The following is a 20,877-nucleotide window of genomic DNA, read 5'->3' on the forward strand; positions in this document are numbered from 1 at the left end:
TGGGTATTTATAAATAATCTGCCACCCCTTGAAGAGGGGGGGGGAAAGGAAGACGATTTAACTCAACCTATCCTGTAACGGCGACGGGACAGCGAGTCTTAAAAGGACCAAGGGCGACGGAGGCCTCAAAAGTCACAACCCTGTCATTATTCTGTTATTACCAATATGACAAGATAATGCAATACATACAAAGAAAATGGGGGGAAAACATTTATAAATATATAGGCGACGGCAACACTCTCCTTCCTCCTACCAGTCAAGGAACTTGCATCAGCACTTTTCCCTACGTATCTTGATGCGTCACAGAGGCCACGACAGGGGGGGGGGGGGGGATCGCTAAACTCCTTACAAACACGACGATTTGACACCCATCCTAACTAGTGTGTGTGTTGGGGAAAGAAATTAAAAGGGGCTTCCCAATATGACTGGGGAGGAGGTGATTACAGGCACTGAGGGATGACTGATCTGCCGGCGAGGTGATGTCTTATGGCTCCTGGGCTGGGTGCTCCATTCACCGGGACGGCAAAGGTGCCAGGGGCACCCACTGTTAGCTGTAAGCCGGGCGAAGGGTATCAGATGACTAACTGTGGTAACCCTTATAAATCATGTGAACACTAATTTTTAACTGGGAAGTTATATCCAGGGAGAACAGCGCCTACCTGTAAGCCGGGCGAAGGGTATCAGATGACTAACCTCGCCCAGCGCGGTGGGGGCGGGAGTTACCTCATGAAGGGGGAGGGGGTAAGAGAAGCAACGGATAGGAGAGAGGGGGAGTGCGTGCCGCTGATCGCCAGTTACACTAACTAATAATTATGCAGGGAAGGTTATATCCTTCGACGATTGTTCGAACCTTTCTCAATAAGTTTGTAGAGGAAAATTAATGTCCAGACGTTATGTGCTCGTTTTGGGGCACTACACTAACACACACACCCACACAGTAACAGGTGGACACTAACACACACACAGTAATAGATGGACACTAACACACACACCAACATGGTAATAGATGGACACTAACACACACACCCACACAGTAATAGATGGACACTAACACACACACCCACACAGTAATAGATGGACACTAACACCCACACCAACACAGTAATAGATGGACACTAACACACACACCCACACAGTAATAGATGGACACTAACACACACACCAACACAGTAATAGATGGACACTAACACACCCACACCCACACAGTAATAGATGGACACTAACACACACACCAACACAGTAATAGATGGACACTAACACACACACACACAGTAATAGATGGACACTAACACACCCACACCCACACAGTAATAGATGGACACTAACACACACACCCACACAGTAATAGATGGACACTAACACCCACACCCACACAGTAATAGATGGACACTAACACACACACCCACACAGTAATAGATGGACACTAACACACACACCAACACAGTAATAGATGGACACTAACACCCACACCCACACAGTAATAGATGGACACTAACACACACACCCACACAGTAATAGATGGACACTAACACCCACACCCACACAGTAATAGATGGACACTAACACCAACACCCACACAGTAATAGATGGACACTAACACACACACACACACACACACAGTAATAGATGGACACTAACACCCACACCCACACAGTAATAGATGGACACTAACACCCACACCCACACAGTAATAGATGGACACTAACACACACACCCACACAGTAATAGATGGACACTAACACACACACCCACACAGTAATAGATGGACACTAACACACCCACACAGTAATAGATGGACACTAACACAAACACCAACACAGTAATAGATGGACACTAACACACACCACACAGTAATAGATTGACACTATCACACTAACCAACACAGTAATATATGGACAATAAAACACACACCAACACAGTAATAGATGGACACTAACACACACACCCACACAGTAATAGATGGACACTAACACACACACCCACACAGTAATAGATGGACACTAACACACACACCCACACAGTAATAGATGGACACTAACACAAACACCAACACAGTAATAGATGGACACTAACACACACACCAACACAGTAATAGATGGACACTAACACACACACCCACACAGTAATAGATGGACACTAACACCCACACCCACACAGTAATAGATGGACACTAACACAAACACCAACACAGTAATAGATGGACACTAACACAAACACCAACACAGTAATAGATGGACACTAACACACACACCCACACAGTAATAGATGGACACTAACACACACACCCACACAGTAATAGATGGACACTAACACAAACACCAACACAGTAATAGATGGACACTAACACAAACACCAACACAGTAATAGATGGACACTAACACAAACACCAACACAGTAATAGATGGACACTAACACACACACCCACACAGTAACAGATGGACACTAACACAAACACCCACACAGTAATAGATGGACACTAACACACACACCCACACAGTAATAGATGGACACTAACACACACACCCACACAGTAATAGATGGACACTAACACACACACACCAACACAGTAATAGATGGACACTAACACACACCCACACAGTAATAGATGGACACTAACACACACACCCACACAGTAATAGATGGACACTAACACACACACCAACACAGTAATAGATGGACACTAACACACACACCCACACAGTAATAGATGGACACTAACACACACACACACACACACACACAGTAATAGATGGACACTAACACACACACCAACACAGTAATAGATGGACACTAACACACACACCCACACAGTAATAGATGGACACTAACACACACCAACACAGTAATAGATGGACACTAACACACACACCAACACAGTAATAGATGGACACTAACACACACACACCCACACAGTAATAGATGGACACTAACACACACACCCACACAGTAATAGATGGACACTAACACACCCACCAACACAGTAATAGATGGACACTAACACACACACCCACACAGTAATAGATGGACACTAACACACACACCCACACAGTAATAGATGGACACTAACACACACACCCACACAGTAATAGATGGACACTAACACACACACCCACACAGTAATAGATGGACACTAACACCCACCCACACAGTAATAGATGGACACTAACACACACACCAACACAGTAATAGATGGACACTAACACACCCACACACTAATAGATGGACACTACCACAAACACCAACACAGTAATAGATGGACACTAACACACACACCAACACAGTAATAGATGGACACTAACACAAACACCAACACAGTAATAGATGGACACTACCACAAACACCAACACAGTAATAGATGGACACTAACACAAACACCAACACAGTAATAGATGGACACTACCACAAACACCAACACAGTAATAGATGGACACTAACACACACACCAACACAGTAATAGATGGACACTAACACCCACACAGTAATAGATGGACACTAACACACACACCAACACAGTAATAGATGGACACTAACACACACACCAACACAGTAATAGATGGACACTAACACACACACCAACACAGTAATAGATGGGCCACTAACACAAACACCAACACAGTAACATGGCGGGAAACGCTGAGGAGCTCTCTTGCGGTAAATATGTGCCTCCCAAAATGGCGGGCCTTTGCAGGGCAGCTGAGAAGTGATCAGCTGATCGCTGATGATGACGTCACGTGCAACCCCTCTATAAGGCCAACATAAATATTCTGCAATCGGGCTACAAGAAGGAAATGTACATCGGGCCAGTACTAAGTAGCCTACATTATGTCTTTTTGTTGTAGTTCGAGTAGTGGACCGGTTAATGTTTTACGGTTTACAGTAATCCCTCGCCATATCGCGGTTCACTTATCGCGGTCTCGCTGTATCGTGGATTTTTAAATTGTAAATGTTTAGTTTCGTATCGCGGATTTTTCGCTATATCGCGGGATTTTGCGGTATAGAGGTATTTTAATATACAGTCATCCCTCAAATAGTACGAGGGTTAGGGACCCAGGACCCCCGTACTATTCGAAAATCCGTATAAAATTAGTGCTCCCCCTAGAAACACTATGGAATCCGGGTCCTGCCTGGCTCAGCTGTTACCCACGGGCCCAAGTTGCCAGTTATGCATTTTCTGCTTCAGTCTCAGTGCAGTGTTACCACGCTGGGGGGTCGAGGGAGGCGAGGCCCCCCGTTAGAGGTCAGGTTATTTAACCCGCTAGCAGCGGGGATCATGTTTCTTTATGGTCCCTCCAAGCGAGAAAAATGAGAAAAAATCACCCCTCACACAAACCATTTCATAATATATATCAAAGCATTTGTGATCAGATTATGTATCATCTATTTTGGGGGGTTTATATCATGGCACAAATTTGGCCCGTTGCTGCTACACAGTAAAGCCACAAAATGGCATTTCGCTGCTACCGGGTTAAAGTTCGGTTGGAGTAGTTTAAATATGCGTCCCTTAACAATATAATATGGAGGCGTAATGTTGTATTTTGGAGGCGCGGAGTCAATCTCCACAATTACCGTTTTGTATCTTATTTAAAGTATGATTTAGAGAGCAATAATAGAAATTGTGGTTGATCGAGAGTAAGAGAGAGTGTGAGTGTATGACATGGCTGGCTCACTGACAATGTGGAAGGCAGCGCTGCCAGGATGGCTCACTTGTCTGGCTTGGTAGCAATACAGCAGAAAATGCATAACTGGCAACTTTGGCCAGCGAGTAGAAACTGAGCCAGGCGGGAAACCCGGATTCCATAGAAGTGCCCACTCCTGCCCACCAATTTCTTGTTTAAGGTAAGAAAATGCCTATTTATGTGTTTATAATAGGTTAATTCATGAACAAAGAGAAAAGGACGGGGTTTATCTACACTCTTGGAGCACTCGCAGTTACTGCAGCAAGAATTTTTTTTCACACTATGATAGATACAGCGAACACTGCTCTCATTCACGTGGTATGCTCTCCCTACCACAACGTAACTCATACCGAAATGTAACTTCTCCTAAATCTGAATTCTTCTGCAAGGTGCACACTTTCTTGAACACTTTGGGATGCTTTCAGCAGGTGTTTTGGTAGAAAAGTGTTGCCACTCACACAATGGCTACTTGGTGCGACGAGCGGGAAATTTAAAAATCATAAAAAAATTAATCCATGATAATTCGTATAAAACCGAAACCATATTACTGGAAACCATACTATTTGAGGGACGACTGAGTCGTCCCTCTTAAAAACACTCCTGGGCTGCGTTTGAGAGAGGGAATCGGGACTCTCAGAACGTCCCGAGTGATCTCACACGCGTGACGCGGCACCACGAGTTGCCAACTCGGCACGTCTGCTGGCTCCCGGCTTTGAGAGGTGGAGCGCCTTCGTGCTGTGATGACGTCATCAGCAAATATGGCGGCCCAAACAAACACATATAAGTGTTTCCATTGCATTTTACCTCTCTGTGCCACAATAACCACTGCAGCTTCCTTTTCATCTTCTGTTGTACGGAGTTCATCAGTCAGGACAGCTAGTAATGCATGTTAAACGTCACCAGGAAGATCATCGTACGCCATTTTGCTACAAGTGAGACGCCATTACAATAACAACGACGTGGTTTAGTAAAAGGACGGCCTTTATCTCCACTCTTGCAGCACTCTTGGAGCACTGGCAGTTACTGCGGCAAGAACTTCTTTTTCACTATGATTTTCAGGGTGTTTGCCCTGAGGGAATAAGCCGTTTCAAAGGCTGTAGTTGGGACCGAAAGGGACAACTACCTCCCGAACTAAGACCAAGACCCAAGATGATAGATACAGTGAACACTGCTCTCATTCACGTGGTATGCTCTCCCTACGGCAAAGTAACTCATCCCAAAACGTAGCTTCTCCTTAATCTGAATTCTTCTCCAAGGTGAACACCTATCTCGAATGCATTGGGGTGCTTTCAGCAGGTGTTTTGGTAGAACAGTGTTGCCACTCATGCCAGGGCTACTTGGTGTGACAAGTGGGAAATTTAAAAATCCTAAAAAAAATCTTCCATGACAATCCGTATAAAACCGAAACTGTACTATTGGAAACCATACTATTTGAGGGACAACTGTATTTCATTTGAGCCAGTAATGTGAAAACAGTAGATAAATCAGTTTGTTTGATGCCAACCCTCAATTTCAGATACCTATATTCAGGCATGGAAGCTGGCTGAAAAAGCAGAATATCTTTCAGATGTCCAGAGTGATGGAGATTATGGAAGAGGATTCAGAAAGTAAGAAAATAGCAATTTAATGAGAACACTTTAGTAACAACTGTCATGTAATTACTTATATAGTTGTTTCCTAAAATTATTTAAATGCTCATAATTATCATAAATGGCATGAAGAATGCATTGAAGAAAAGAGGTAGCCTGTGGAGCAAGGTAGAGTGCTTGTGTGTATAGAAATGAATGGAGGAAAGTGGTGTATGCATGATTCTGACACAGCTCAGCAGCCTCTTGGTGTGTGGTCCCTGCTCCTGGTCTGGCCAGGAGTGGGGTGAGTTGAAAACTACATATAATGCAGTGGCCGGGGTAAACCAGCATATACTGTTGGGCCTAGCTGTATAAACAGCTCTGATCTATGTGGCACCAATCCCTGTGCACATGGATGAGTGTCTGGGTTACGAATTTGGTTTAGTTAGGTTGACTGGGAATGTTATTGACCAGTTAATTTGGCTCCATTCCTACTCACCTAGAAGCCAAGTGGGCTAAGTGAGAGGTATTTACCTAGTTGTATTTACCTAGTTGTATTTACCTAGTTGTGACATACGGGAGAGGAGCTACGCTCGCGCTGTCCCGTCCCCATATCCGTTCTTGTCCAACTTTTCCTTAAAATCATGAATGTTTCTTGCACAAACCACCTCCTCCTCCAGTCTATTCCATAGCTCAATGCTAACTAAACCTTTTCACATCTCGCCTACATGTGGTCGCCCTCAACTTCTTTCCATGTCCTCTCGTTTCTCTCTCGTTCCACACACACAGGTCCTCTCTGTCCATATTCTCCACCCCGCTTGCCATCTTGTACACCGCTATCAGGTCTCCTCTTTCTTTTCTTCTCTCCAGTGTTGTGAGCCCCATGCTATTAAGTCTCTCCTCATAAGTCCGATCTCTAAGTTCCAGTACCATCTTAGTTGCCACTCTCTGCACTCTTTCCAGCTTTCTTATGTTCTTTTCGTGAGGAGACCAGACCGCTGCTGCATACCCCAACCTTGGCCTTATCATTGTTACTATTATTTTCTTCATCATCTCCTCGTCCAAATACACAAATGCTGTCCATATGTTCCTCAGTAAATTCATAGTTTGTCCTGTTATCCTGTTGATGTGTTTGTCCAGTGACATGTTCTCTGAGACAGTCACTCCCAAATCTTTTTCTTCCACTCCTCTGTATATTATCTCACTTCCCATCTTATATTCATATTCACATCTTCTACCACTCCTACCAAACTCTATTTTTTTACATTTCCCAAGGTTTAACTCCATCTGCCATGTACCACTCCCATATGTGATCCAAGTCCTCTGCAATGCCTCACAGGTGTGCATGCGTGTGTGAGTTCCTTGTCTTGGGCTACTCCCGTAATTATGTCGGTATGTAGATACATATATAATTATCAGCATTGTTATTATAATTATTATTGATGTTTACCCTTAATATATAATCATCATTGACTCAGAAGAATGGTGGCATCTGGCATCTTTCATTGGTCTCAATACATGTCATGTCGCGTCAAGTAGTTCCTCTGCTCCAGGTGGAAGTAGAGCGCGGGCGAATCAAAGTGACAGTGACTCTGATGACTGCTATGGTAATGACACTGACAGAGGAGGGAGGGGCAAGTATTTGGTTACTGATAGTTATGTAATAATGGATTTAGTTTTTAGTTATTTCTGACACAGTTCAGCAGCCTCTTGGCGAGTTGTCCCTGCTCCTGGTCCAATCAGGGGTGGGGTGAGTTGGAAACCATAATGTAACAGCTGATGTAAACCAGCATTGCTGTTGGACCTGGCTGTGGAAATCCCTTTGATATGTGTGGCACATGTCCCTGTGCACATGGAGGGGAGTCAGATTTACAAATTGGGTGGAGTCATGTTTACTGGGAATGTTATTGATTATAAAAAAAAGTCTGTTCACTTAAGTCTGACCCAAGCTGACAACACAGACCTAAGCGGGTTCGTAAGCACAGTGCAGATTAGCAGAAAGTGCTGCGTGAGATAAACACAAGCAGAGGTTAAAGAAAACTTGGAAGCCATAGCAGTAGCCAATCAGCACTCAGCTTGCAAACATGCTTGGGTTTATGTTGTCAGCTTGGGTCAGACTTAAGTGAACAGACTTTAATTTGGCTCCACCCCTACTCACCTGGAGGTTAGGTGGGCTAAGTGAGTAGTGTGTGTGTGTGTGTGTATTTACCTAGTTGTGAAACACAGGAAAAGAGCCTTACTAGGCTCGTGCTGTCCAGTCTCCATAACGCTTATTATCCAGCTTGGCTTTAAATTCATGAATCGTTTTTGTACGTACAGTCTCCTCGTCAAGTCCGTTCCATGTTGTTACGCTTCTATATGGAAAACTGTATTTCTTGATGTCTCTCCTACAGTCACTCTTCTTCAATTTCTTACCATTGCCTCTTGTCACACTTGTCACGTACCACCAGGTCTTCCCTGTCCAATTTCTCCAATCCCTCTTGTATCCTGTACAATGCTATTAGATCCCCTCTCTCTTCTTCTCTCCAGTGTTGTTAGTCCCAATTTCTCCAGTCTTTCTTCATAAGTATGTTCTCTCAGAGTTTCAGGTAATTTAGTCGCTGCTCTTTGTATTCTTTCCAACTTTCTAATTTCTTTCTTCAACCTAGGTGACCACACTAATGCTGCATATTCCAGTCTTGGACGTATCATCGATGTTATTAGTTTCTTCACCATTTCTTCATCTAAATATGTAAATGCTGCTTTTATGTTTCAAAGAAGATTGTATGTTTCCCCAGTTATCCGGTCTATATGTTTTCCAAAGGATAACTTATCTGTTATGATCACTCCCAGATCTTTTTCTTCTGTTTTTTTCATGATTCTTTCATTACTCAGAGTTGTTCCCCAGTATTCGTCTACTGCTCTTATCAAACTCCATCACGCTACACTTCTCTGTATTGAATGTCATTTCCCATTTGCATGACCATTCGCTTATTCTATCGAGATCTTGGCTCAGGGCTACACAGTCTTCTTCATTAGCCATCCTCTTCATTATTTTAGCACCATCAGCAAACATATTCATATAGCTTGTCACCCCTTGTCATGTCATTAATATATATTACAAACATAATCGGAGCCAACACCGATCCTTGGGGGACTCCACTAGTCACATCCATCCAGCTTGATTTATTGTTCCTGATTACTGTTCTCATTTCTCTCTTCGTCAAAAAGTCCATAATCCAATCCAATATTGAACCACCCAGACCTCCAACATGATTACGTTTCCATATTAATCACTTGTGTGGTACTTTATCAAACGCCTTCTTTAAGTCCAGATACACACATTCTGCCCAACCGTCCCTTTCCTGTATTATATCAATTACTCTTGAATAGAAGCTGATCAGATTAGTTACACAAGACCGTCCTCCTCTGAATCCGAATTGGCTATTTGTTAATATCCAATTCTTCCAATAATTTTCTAACTTCATCTGCTGATGTTTGTATTCTCTCCAGACCCATGCACTCTATTCCCCGGCACTGCATTTACACCTTCACTCACTCTCCCTTGCGAACACTGTTTGGAAACAATTATTCATCACTTCTACTATTTCACTGATACTATCAAAAGTTTCACCATTAACTTTAACTTTCTGAATCTCATCTCTATTTTTCAACTTTCCATTTATGAACTTATAAAACAGCTTTGGCTGGTCTTTGCACTTATCTACAATATTTTTCTCAAAATTCCTTTTTTCTTCTCTTCTTACTTTGACATAAGCATTCCTCTTCCTTTTGTACTCATTCCATAGATCTATCCTCCTATTTTTTCTCCATTTGTTCCATGCCTTCTCCTTATCCTGCTTGGCTTCTACACACTTTCTATTATAACACTCTTCTCTTGATTTCTGTCCTTCTTTCATCCTTGGTACCCACTTTTCCACTCCTTCATTGTAAATCTGTAGAAAGATGGCCCATTTTTCCTCCACATTATCAGCCTCAAAAAAAGTATCCCATTGTGCTGCCTCAAAATGTTTCCCAAGTTGTTCAAAATTTGCCTAATTAAAGTTAAACCATTCTTTCCTGTAGTCCTCATTCCTGATTATTTTACCTCCTTCTCGTAATATGTACTCGATAAGTACGTGATCGCTCTTCCCTATAGGGCTCTTATAGTTCATCTCCTCTATGGTATCTGGCTCCCTGGTGATTATCAAGTCCAATCTAAATGGCTTGTCTTCTCCTCTGAATCTTGTATTTTGTTATTGCAATGGGTACAGAATCATATTTTGTGGAGTCTGTCTCAGAAGAATTCGTAATTTAGCTTATATACATAATCATATTTATATAACTGATAAATTCTATTATCAACAATAGTTGTAATGGTTACAAAATCTTATTTTGTGTAATCTGATTTGGAAGGAGTCATAATCTTCCAAATATTACTGTAACTTTTTGTATGTGACAAATTTATTCTATTATACATTACATTAACTTTGTTTTTATAACTTTAATTTCAGTATCAGCAGTCCCTATGCTGAGTGGCAGGGCATCTTGCCAGACTCTACTGTGGGGCTCAACTCAACTGCTGCAAGCAGGCAGCTGCAATGGACCAGTGGACCAGTGTAATGGACCATCTGTCGATGCTATACACCTAAGTAGCATCGACAGATGTATGTGTGTGTGTGTGTGTGTGTGTAATTTATTTTCTTATATATTCTTACTTATCAGGTCTGATTAAAATGTCACTATTATTAATTTTCATGTTTACAAAGTTGCTAGTATTCATTTTTGAAAGAAAGCGATTATTTCAGCAGAAAGTATATGCATTAGTTTTTTACTAAAATGTTATTATTATTTAATATTTAGAGAAAGTCTAAAGTCTGTCCAAATTAACTTGGCCAATTTGCACCGAGCAGCCCCTCCCCCATACTGGCTAAGCTCCGCCCCCCTTTCACCCTATTGGCTGTTCATGACGTCATGTATTGTTTCAGAGACATGTACCAAATATATATGATTGAGATAATCTAGCTAGTTTCATGATTAAAAAATATTTGTAATTTAACTGAATGACGGCACGATAATTTAACAATCAATGACATCAGCTAAGAATCAGAGTACAATAATAATACTACCAGTTTTCAAGGGAGAACAGGCCCTTCAAGACAATACAGCAACAGCATTGAAGGCAATGATAGTAGGCTGCCTATAAAGTAATGCACACTTTCCGTGATTATTTCCTACATAGCTCATTCACATAGGCATACTAAATATAATCACATAAAAAGTATCTTCAACAGTAATTTCATACAGGTAGGAATCATTGTATTAATGAGTATGTTTTGTATTTGTGGCATAGAGGGGCTGGTAGGCTATGTACGCTTGGTGGGATAGCGGGTGACGGAGAGCGCTGCAGACGCACCACCCGTCTCTCCAAGCCACAAATACTAAACTTACTCCTTAATACAATGATTACTACTTGTATGAAGTTACTGTAGAAGATACATTTTATGTGATTACAGTACTGTCTCCAGGATTGCGAGTTTCAAGTTTGTGATAGGGACCCCCCAAAATATATTTTTATTGAAAACTGAAATTGCAATATGACCCAAAAGGAAAAGGAAAAGGCTACTAAAACCAGGTTTTTTCACACCTTGTTGTGGTCCTTGACTCCCATTCTCGCTCTTATCCACCCCCTGGGACTTTCCATTGGCCGCGGGAAGCATGGTGAGTGGGATCCGGGCAGCCAGGCGCATGTGTGCGAGTAACCCCGACCGTGCGGTGGGCCTGAGAAGCTGACGGGCGGCTGATGATGGTGATGGTGATGAGTCGGCGGCGTGGCCCCGGCATCGACGAGACCCAAACAGCATTTTCACAGGGGCCCACGCAAGGAGACTATAGAACAGGAGAGGGGGCCTCTATGGGAGACCGTGGGCGGGTGTTGGTGTATGTCGGTTGCAACAGATGGCGCAGGAGCAGCTTTGTTTACATCCAGGCGCCTCCCCCCCTCCAGACCCACCCCCAACCCCCAGAACCAATCAGCAGTGTTGCTACATGGGATCAAGCAGCAAATGTTGCTACTTTTTTTCTTCAGTCTGGTTATTTCCCATTTTAAATAAAAAAAAATAAAGGTAGATAAATATTAAAATGAACAGTAGGAACTATATATATACTGTATATATTTACTAGGTAGATATAGCCTGACTGCATGTCATGAGTAATGCTATTATTGTTATATTATTATTGATTGATTGATTGATTGATAGTTTATTGACCGCAATTATATTACTTTCTCTGCATGTGTGGTAAGATGTGTTTTATGTGTTTAACCTTTCTGTATACATACTGGAATGAACCAAGGAATTGTAGCCCTACTGCCGTTCTTTAAAACTATGTGATCATGTTTTTTCTTCCAAACTCATTGTTTTAGCACGCACGCTGACTTCCATCAGTAATGATGATATATATACATTGAGTCATTGGTTTGTAGGGGGAAAGAGTGGGTGAATATAATTATCTCGGTCTAACTTATACTGTTTATTATACCGCTATTCGCAGCAATATCTTTCTCTGCTCCGATGGCAACGCTGCCTCGTTCAAAAATCATAACACCGCCATGTCGCCACGTTTACCAGCTGAGCCTCAAATCATGTCCCTTTGTGGTTATAAAGAGGACACATCGTGGTGTGAAGCAACATTTATTACGGAAGGATGCCATACGGGGTAAGTTATATATATATAAATAATGATAATTTGGAAATTCTAATCATTTTCACGCTGACAGTTGTTCTGAACTTGCTAACTGCATGCCTCCTCCTCCGCTGCAAGAGGCCGAATGGCCTACACACGACAGCTCTAGATTCCACCCCATTACCACCTGTCAGCCTCGTCCATGTAGCTATCCAGTCTACCTTAAAACAAGCTATCGTCCCTGCACTCACTATGTGATTGCGGAATATATTCCATTCCCCCACCACCCTATTACTAAACCAATGCCTGCCCATTTCCCTCCTAAATCTATACTTTTCTAATTTAAGTCAATTACTGCATGTTCTATCTTGCCAAACATCTTATGCAAAGTTAACCAGCATATCTCCACTCTTTCATCCCTTACACTGATAAACTGGAACAGCCTTCCATTGTCCGCATTACCTCCTGCCTATAATTTGACCTTCAAGAAGAGTGTATCAAGACTCTACTTTTGTCTGTTTGGGAGTGGTGAGTAGTGGGGCTTTTTTTTCTAGTACGCTTTGTTGCTCTTGAGCTGTCTCCTTTGTTTAAAGAAAATAATAGTTAAATAAATGGAAGTTGGCCGCCAATGCTTCCAATACATTTTGGTGCCATATCTACAAGTGGCTGGTGACTGTAAGCATCTCAGCAACCTGCATGCATCTATGCCATTCCTATCATGGTATGGAGCAAGCTTCACATAACACTCAGAGACAGTTTAATTATGGTTACATATCAGACTCAGTTTATTGCTCAGTCTATTAGGTGCAGTGCTGTTAATATTGTTAGTGGTAGTATTAATACAGTTAATGTATTTATTTTAATTAATTTATCAATATTTATTTATTATATTCTTAGTGTTTGAAAATTCCAATACTAGCATTAAGATAAACAAAAATATCAGAAATATATTTATACTCATTAATTATTATTGCTTTTCTTATTATTACTTCCTTCAATGTCCTGGCACTTTGACATCTAGTGTTTTTCTGTCTAGCAGCCAAAACTGTGGTCTTTCTGAATGTGTATGTCCTAAGTCTTCATTGGTGTAACTAGCTATATAACATAAAAATCTGCATCTCTCTCCCTTCTCACCCAGTTGTCCCCGTACATCCTTTCAGTATCCAAAGAATTTCAATTTACATCTTGTAATCACTCAACTAATGCAGTGCAATCCTCATCTCTGTATTTTACCGTGTGGACATACTCTTTCCTTCCATGTTCCACTGTCCTATGTTATTCCACATCTAACACAACCACATCCCAACAGATCCGAACACGTCCGATATCATCCAAGAGAATGTGGCAGCTGAAGGGGGAGAGGCCAAGAAAGAGGCCAAGGGTGAAGACATTTAGCCACCCCCCCTGAAGTACATGGCATCATTCAACCCTCTTGGTGAGCTGCAGGAATGTGCTTCCCATTGCAGTGCACCAGCTCCATGTACTGATTTTGGTATGAATACTTCATCTAGTGTTTGTTGATTGTTGTGTTATTAATCTAATTATGACTTCACAAAATAGACTGTGCAAGTCACTTAACACATGCCCTGCTCAACATCACTTTTAAGTTGTAGAATTCCTTCATATGGATGCTGATTTATGTATCCTGAAATGATTGGATATTGATTGTCTTAACATTTTTTTTTTGTCCATGATCACTGAACCATGTTACGGTATGTCTTTGGGTGTAGATCCAGGAAATGAGTTTTTGGGAGGACGTCAGACTTTTTGAGGGTGGTAGGAGCATTAGCCTTACCGATTAGCCATTCTCGGCAGTCCTGGTCTTAAAACTGGTGAAGTGACCTAAGTCAGTGGGTATAACGGCCTGGACTTTGTGCCAAAGCATTGTTTTAGTCAGCGCGCTTTTGAGCTAGTTTTCCTGTATCACTAGGAACATTGGGGGGGCCTGGGCCCCCCTTTGGATCCACCAATGTAGCTATGTCTTATAATATATCTATCCTTTACAGTCTGATGGTGCATCCTTCTAGGTTGTCAAGTTTTAGTAGATACTCATGAGAAGTATTCCTTATAATGATCATTGATTTCCAGATGGTTTGCACTAAAAAAAGTGTCATGTAACCTGCCGCAAATAATAATCAGCTGTAGTCAACCCTTGCTTTAAAGAACCAATATGGAGGAAGGGGGTGATGTTATATCCAAAATCTTTTACATCTGAAGTATCCAACCTTTTGTGTATAATAAACTTTGTTTGTTACATGAACTTAAAAGTTCACAATTTCCAGACATGATTCTTTTTTCCTTGTATTTGATGATTAATCCTGACATGTATTTCCATTATCAGTAGGTAATATATAGTAACAAGACAATAATACACATTATAACAATGTATATATTATAGCCCAATGAGTGCACGAGATCATTTACCTCATCAGTGACGCCAAGTCCAGGAGTCCTTCCCTAAATTCTTTGCCCAAATTTGTGACACCAAGTATAATAACTAGTTTTAGTGACCATTTGCATCCATTTTTCACTTTGATTAAAAATTGCTCTCAACAGGTGTGAACTTGATGGGATTGGAGGGAACTCGACTCGGCCATCAAGCTCACCACAATATAGTAAGGAACCTCTTGTTCTCAGTGATAATTTATCCTCTTTAGTTACTATTCCGTGTTGCTTTAATCACAACTAATGTGTTGGAAACATTACAGCTTAATAACATACCTCACATCTCTGCATACAAATTGAGATCAGTATTCAACTGTTACACCAGTAGGCTTCATATCTAAAAAAAAAAGTATGTAAAAGGTTGAAATTTTGAATGATATATTTAAACTCTTTGTTATGTTTCTATGGGTGTAGTACCGTTACGATTAGTTGAGTGATCAGCATATGGGTCTTATGTTTTGATAGCATAGGTTCAAATTTTGCCATAGGCTGGCATTTGCTAGTAACAGTAGTGTCCACAGATATCTACCTGTTTCTTGTTTATCCTGTTCCACTTTAAACCATGACTGGCCAATCTTTGAAGAGGTAGCATAACCTTGAAGTGCCACTAACAAACCTTTGTCCATTCTTCTGATGTGATCCTTTTTTTTTTCCCCACCTGCCGGTAGGTTTTCTTCAGGCCTGGCGGTCGGCCCAGGCCCGTCATGGTGCAGGCAATTTTTTTATAGTGGCGCCATTTATTATTGGCTCATGCTGCCTCTCGAACTCTTTTCTTGATTCACTTGGATGGTTTAGCAGGGCTTAGGTATGACTAACATCTGAGAAACAGGGAATTTTAGATTTTAGTGTGGCAACACATTGACAAATGTTTTAGTATGGACTGAACATCAAAGATATATATGGTAATGGGTGCTTGTAGATCTTGACATTATATCTGTCAAGACTCTCCAGTTGTATCCTCTCCCCCATCTCCTGAAAATATTACTCTTGTCAGGCAATCTAAGTGAAGCCTTCCATCGATGCTGGCGTGCAGACATAATGTCAATGCTTAGATTCACTGTCCTTATAGCACTGAAAATAATGCAATTACATGCACATATTTTATTATTTAGAATTGTGATTAATTGTGATTAAATAGTTTTTCATGTATTTTCAGACATGAAAAGTGAAAATTGCTGCACACAACAGTCTGTCGTCTGCACCGGGAGGCAAGGCAGCTCAAAGCCCAGGCTGTTACAACTCCTGGGCAGTTTTTGCCCAGAGCCAGCAAGTTTTTAGATCCAATAGGAATGGATTTTTTCTGAGGTCAGGTTCAACATGCTGCAAGATGCCAAGATCTAAGCCTAGTAGGAGATATGGGTTACAAGAGAGGAGGTTTGCTCTGGCCTTATACTATCAAAGTCCAAATGCTAATAGATTTCTGAGCACAGTATTTCACTTGTCTTCAGTTTCAACACTTCAATCATGACTCAGGGGTATTTCAGTACATGTTGGCTGGAGCAAACAGACTCTGACAGCCCTGCAGCAAAGAGCACAGGCTTTGTCAAAAGAAGATAAACTTCGTGGGATTTGCCATTATTTAGTATTACTCTTGTTATGCCAAGACTTTTTTTTCCATATACTTTGCCAAATATTGCAAGTAATGCACCATTGTTGGGCTTGCTTGTTATAAATCAGATCTTGTTCATTTAGCAAGCTTTGGGTGTCTGCCACTTTCCAGTTGTAATGCAAGGAATCATTTATCTTCCCTGCTAGATATCACACGTAATGCACCATTGTTGGTTTTGCTTGTTATAAATCAGATCTTGTTCAGTTAAAAAGCTTTAGGTGTCTGCCACTTTCCAATTGTAATGCAAGGAATCCCCTGCCAGATATTGCATGTAATGCACCATTGTTGGTTTTGCCTATTATAAATCAGATCTTGTTCAGCTCACAAGCTTTGAATATCTGCCATTGTTTATTTCAGGTGTAATGCTTGGAAGCATTTGTTCTCTTCCCTACCTAACAGTATGCAATGCTTTATTGTGGATTTTGCCTGTTATATTTAATCTTGTTCAGGTAGCAAGCTTTTGGTGTCTGCCTTACCTAATATGTGCTGCAGTGACACTTGGCTTGGTTTCATGATGTGAAATACAGCATGTAATTTCATCACACTAAGTGTCTATCATCACGTGTCTGGCATCATTAATGTGGCTTCCAGGAGTAATCTTGTTTGTATTACAGCTTGCAAATTTTTTTCTGCTTTATATGATATACATAATCACATAGGTATGATTTACAAAATGTAATGGCAGTTGATATTCTTGACTAATGCCTCAGAAACCTTGTGAAAAATAATGCTTTTTGAAGGGGGACAGAGGGTGGTTGGTTTGGTTGGCCAGTTCAAGGAGTTTCATATCAAATGATTTTATTACATCCAGCCTTAATGTGTGCTAAAAACATATATTTTATTACATCCAACTTTAATGTGTGCTAAAAACATATATTTTATTACATCCAACTTTAATGTGTGCTTCCTGCAATAAATGCTACATGTTTACTGATGTAGCCTATGAAATACATATCACTCTCTGCCCTGTAATTTGGTGTGTCACATACTGCAGCATAACTTTCCTGATATTTTCTTACACTATGAGTTGCCTTATTTTGTCTCATTTGCTTTTATCATATGTGCCTCCGCTGCATAGCTGTGCCTGCTGAACTTAATATCTTCATGACCCTAACACCAAGGTCAGAGCTTGTGAGATCATACCGTGTCCTACATTCCATTTTCACCTCCAGGCTCGCCTGTCTCCCAGGACCACCAAGTTATTGCATTCCATTTAAGACAACTCATGTGTTACCTTCTTAATGTCCTCCATCATGTATTTCAGCATGTTTTATGATGCTTTGCTCTTATATTGATGTGCCTTGCAACATTTTTATACAGTTTTCATTGTATATAACGCACCATTGTTGGTTTTGCCTGTTATAAATTGGGTCATGTTCAGTTAACAAGCTTTGAGTGTCTCCCATTGTTTATTTCAGTTGTAATGCTTAGAAGCTTTTGTTCTCTGCCCTGTCAAGCAGTATGCAATGCTTGCCATTATCTGGCACTTGTACAGTTAGTATGAAGTTTTTACTCAGCTAAGAGCATTTTGCAAAAGGTAAAGGTAAGGCTGGGGGCATACGCTGTAGCAGCACGTGGCCTCGGTGCTCATCTCTGTAACATTGGCCCTTGAGCCTGTGGTGTTAGGGAACCCATTACCCTGGGACACAGGACCAGTGTGACATCCGGGTTACCACAGTTGCAAAGGCCTTATAGTAATTTAGCATGCATAGAATGTTGTATGCTTTGCTTGTATTTAAAGCACTGGATATGTTTGCTACACACACACACACACACACACACACATATATATATATATATATATATATATATATATATATATATATATATATATATATATATATTAGCAAATGCTTTCAACATCATATTTTTCCTAAAAAAACAAATTGATATAGTGTAGATAATACCTAATAAAACATAAGAACAAATATATTTTCCTTTACCCCATTAGTAAATCATTTTACAATGAAATAAAGTAAGTGAAGGCTGGATAGGGTGCTGTGGCAGGTACTTCAAAAATAGTTAAGCTACCCCTGAAAAGTGACGTTTTGGTGGCTGCAATAGATGGCGCTACTTCCGCACGCCCGAGGAATTACCACATACCACTATCTCTTCGTGTATAGTTCTTTTGGGCACGTGAGTGTAATAGCCCATTGGGGTTTCAGTTTTTCTGCTTTCCACATGTTGCACGGGACTCCTTTCCTTTCTTCCATCTCTTTTTCAAAAAGAAGAGATGGAAGAAAAGAAAGGGGTCCCGTGCAACATGTGGAAAACAAGAATCGGCAAATTGAAAAGCCCAAACCCACAACAAACATAGCCACACACCCACGGGCCCCGGCAAAAACACCGTTCAGGTGGCGCCGATGCAAAGGCCATGCCGCCGACACTCAACACCATCATCAGCCGCCCGTCAGCTGCTCAGGCTCAGCGCGCGGCTGAGGCCATTCAGATATGCGCTGGCCAATACCTGGATAGGTGGCCAAGCGCAAGATGTCGACACTTTTCAATTTTCCCCATAAGAATAATGGTTCAAAGTTTGCGATTTGAGCGTTTGCGACCCACAACGTCGACCTATTTATCACAAACTTGGAGACAGTATTGTATATCTAGTATGCCTATGTGAACGAGCAATGTAGGAAATAATGAAATAATGGCAGAAAGTGTGCATTACTTTATAAGTAGCCTACTATCGTCACCTTCAATGCTGCTGCCGTATTGTCTTGAAGGGCCCGTTCTCCCTTGAAAACTGGTAGTAGTGTTATCATTCCGAAGACATAGCGCTTAACTCGAGGATCGCGAGACTCGAGATATTGAAAACACTGAAAAAGCGTGTATCTGTTCCCACCCATTTTTTTTTTTTTTTAATACATGTGGGCTATGGCGCCAGTAGACTATCCATCTGGGCCTGATGGTCGGCCCCGAGCCCATCATGGTGCAGTGGCGCTATTATGATTGGCTCATGCTGCTCTCCATCACTACTCATTTTCTCCTTTCCCCTACACGTCTACACGCCCACAGCCTACCGCCATCAGCCCTGTGTCTCCTGAAGGTGTGTAGGCAACAAAATAAACTAGATAGGTGGTAGCTCACCAGGTCTGGAAGCGTCATTTTGAACGGACGCTGTTTGTTGACACTTGATTTGAGGGAGTTTGAGGAACTGAAGCAGCGTGGCTTGCTGCTCCGAAGAACCCGCATATTTTTCTGTGATAAATAAAGGTTTTCCAACATTAATATCTTATAAACATCATCAAAGAAGACATAAAACAAAGGAAACAAATAAGATATAGTATAAGGAGAGAGAGAAATATTCACATAAAAATCATATAAATACATTGACAGTCGTAACAGGGTATTAAGATATTGTTAAATAAATGGTTTCTCTCTCATCAACATCATTTCATCGACGCCTGCTCCTAGGAGCTCCCACCAAGGGATGGCTACGGCAGAAGTTTCCAACTTTCACTATCCAGACACTCCTTGCCTGCTCAAAGTTTCTCAAGGATCTTTCACCCTTTTTCCTGATATACTCCTGCACCATATCTCTTCATTTCACTGGAGGTCGTCCTCTAGCATTCCCTTCCTCTATCTCACTCACATATACACCCTTCTGATCATCTTACTCTCCTCCATTCGCTTCATGTGGCCAAACCACTTTAAAGTCTGTTGCTTTACTTCTTCCACCACTCCACGCTTCTTCCCTTCAACCCTGTGACACTTTCCAAAAGGCTCGTACACACTTTCATTACTCATTCCATCCATTCTACTCACACCACAAGCACTCCTCAAATAACTCATTTTCACTGCCTGCACTCAAGACCTCTGACTCTCATTCCAGGCCCACGTTTCACTTGCATATGTGAGGGTTGGTACTATTATTGTATTTCTCAAATCCCTTTTTACCTTCAGGTTCACACTT

At 41.3% G+C, this 20,877-nt stretch overlaps 1 protein-coding gene across 12 annotated transcripts in view; it reads right to left on the reverse strand.

Moving 5' to 3' along the window:
* LOC127006077 (uncharacterized) overlaps positions 1-20,877 on the reverse strand; it is a 115,903-nt gene that overhangs the window by 73,507 nt on the left and 21,519 nt on the right. For 8 of the 12 annotated variants that reach the window (XM_050875565.1, XM_050875570.1, XM_050875563.1 and 5 more), the window contains exon 3: positions 20,052-20,162. The exons of the other annotated variants lie outside the window; for them this stretch is intronic. In XM_050875565.1, the coding sequence (XP_050731522.1) occupies positions 20,052-20,162 (111 nt within the window). The remainder of the gene's footprint in view (positions 1-20,051; positions 20,163-20,877) is intronic. 12 annotated transcript variants of the gene reach the window in all.

The sequence above is a fragment of the Eriocheir sinensis genome, chromosome 32 (genome assembly GCF_024679095.1).
Source record: "Eriocheir sinensis breed Jianghai 21 chromosome 32, ASM2467909v1, whole genome shotgun sequence".
NCBI lineage: Eukaryota > Metazoa > Arthropoda > Malacostraca > Decapoda > Varunidae > Eriocheir > Eriocheir sinensis.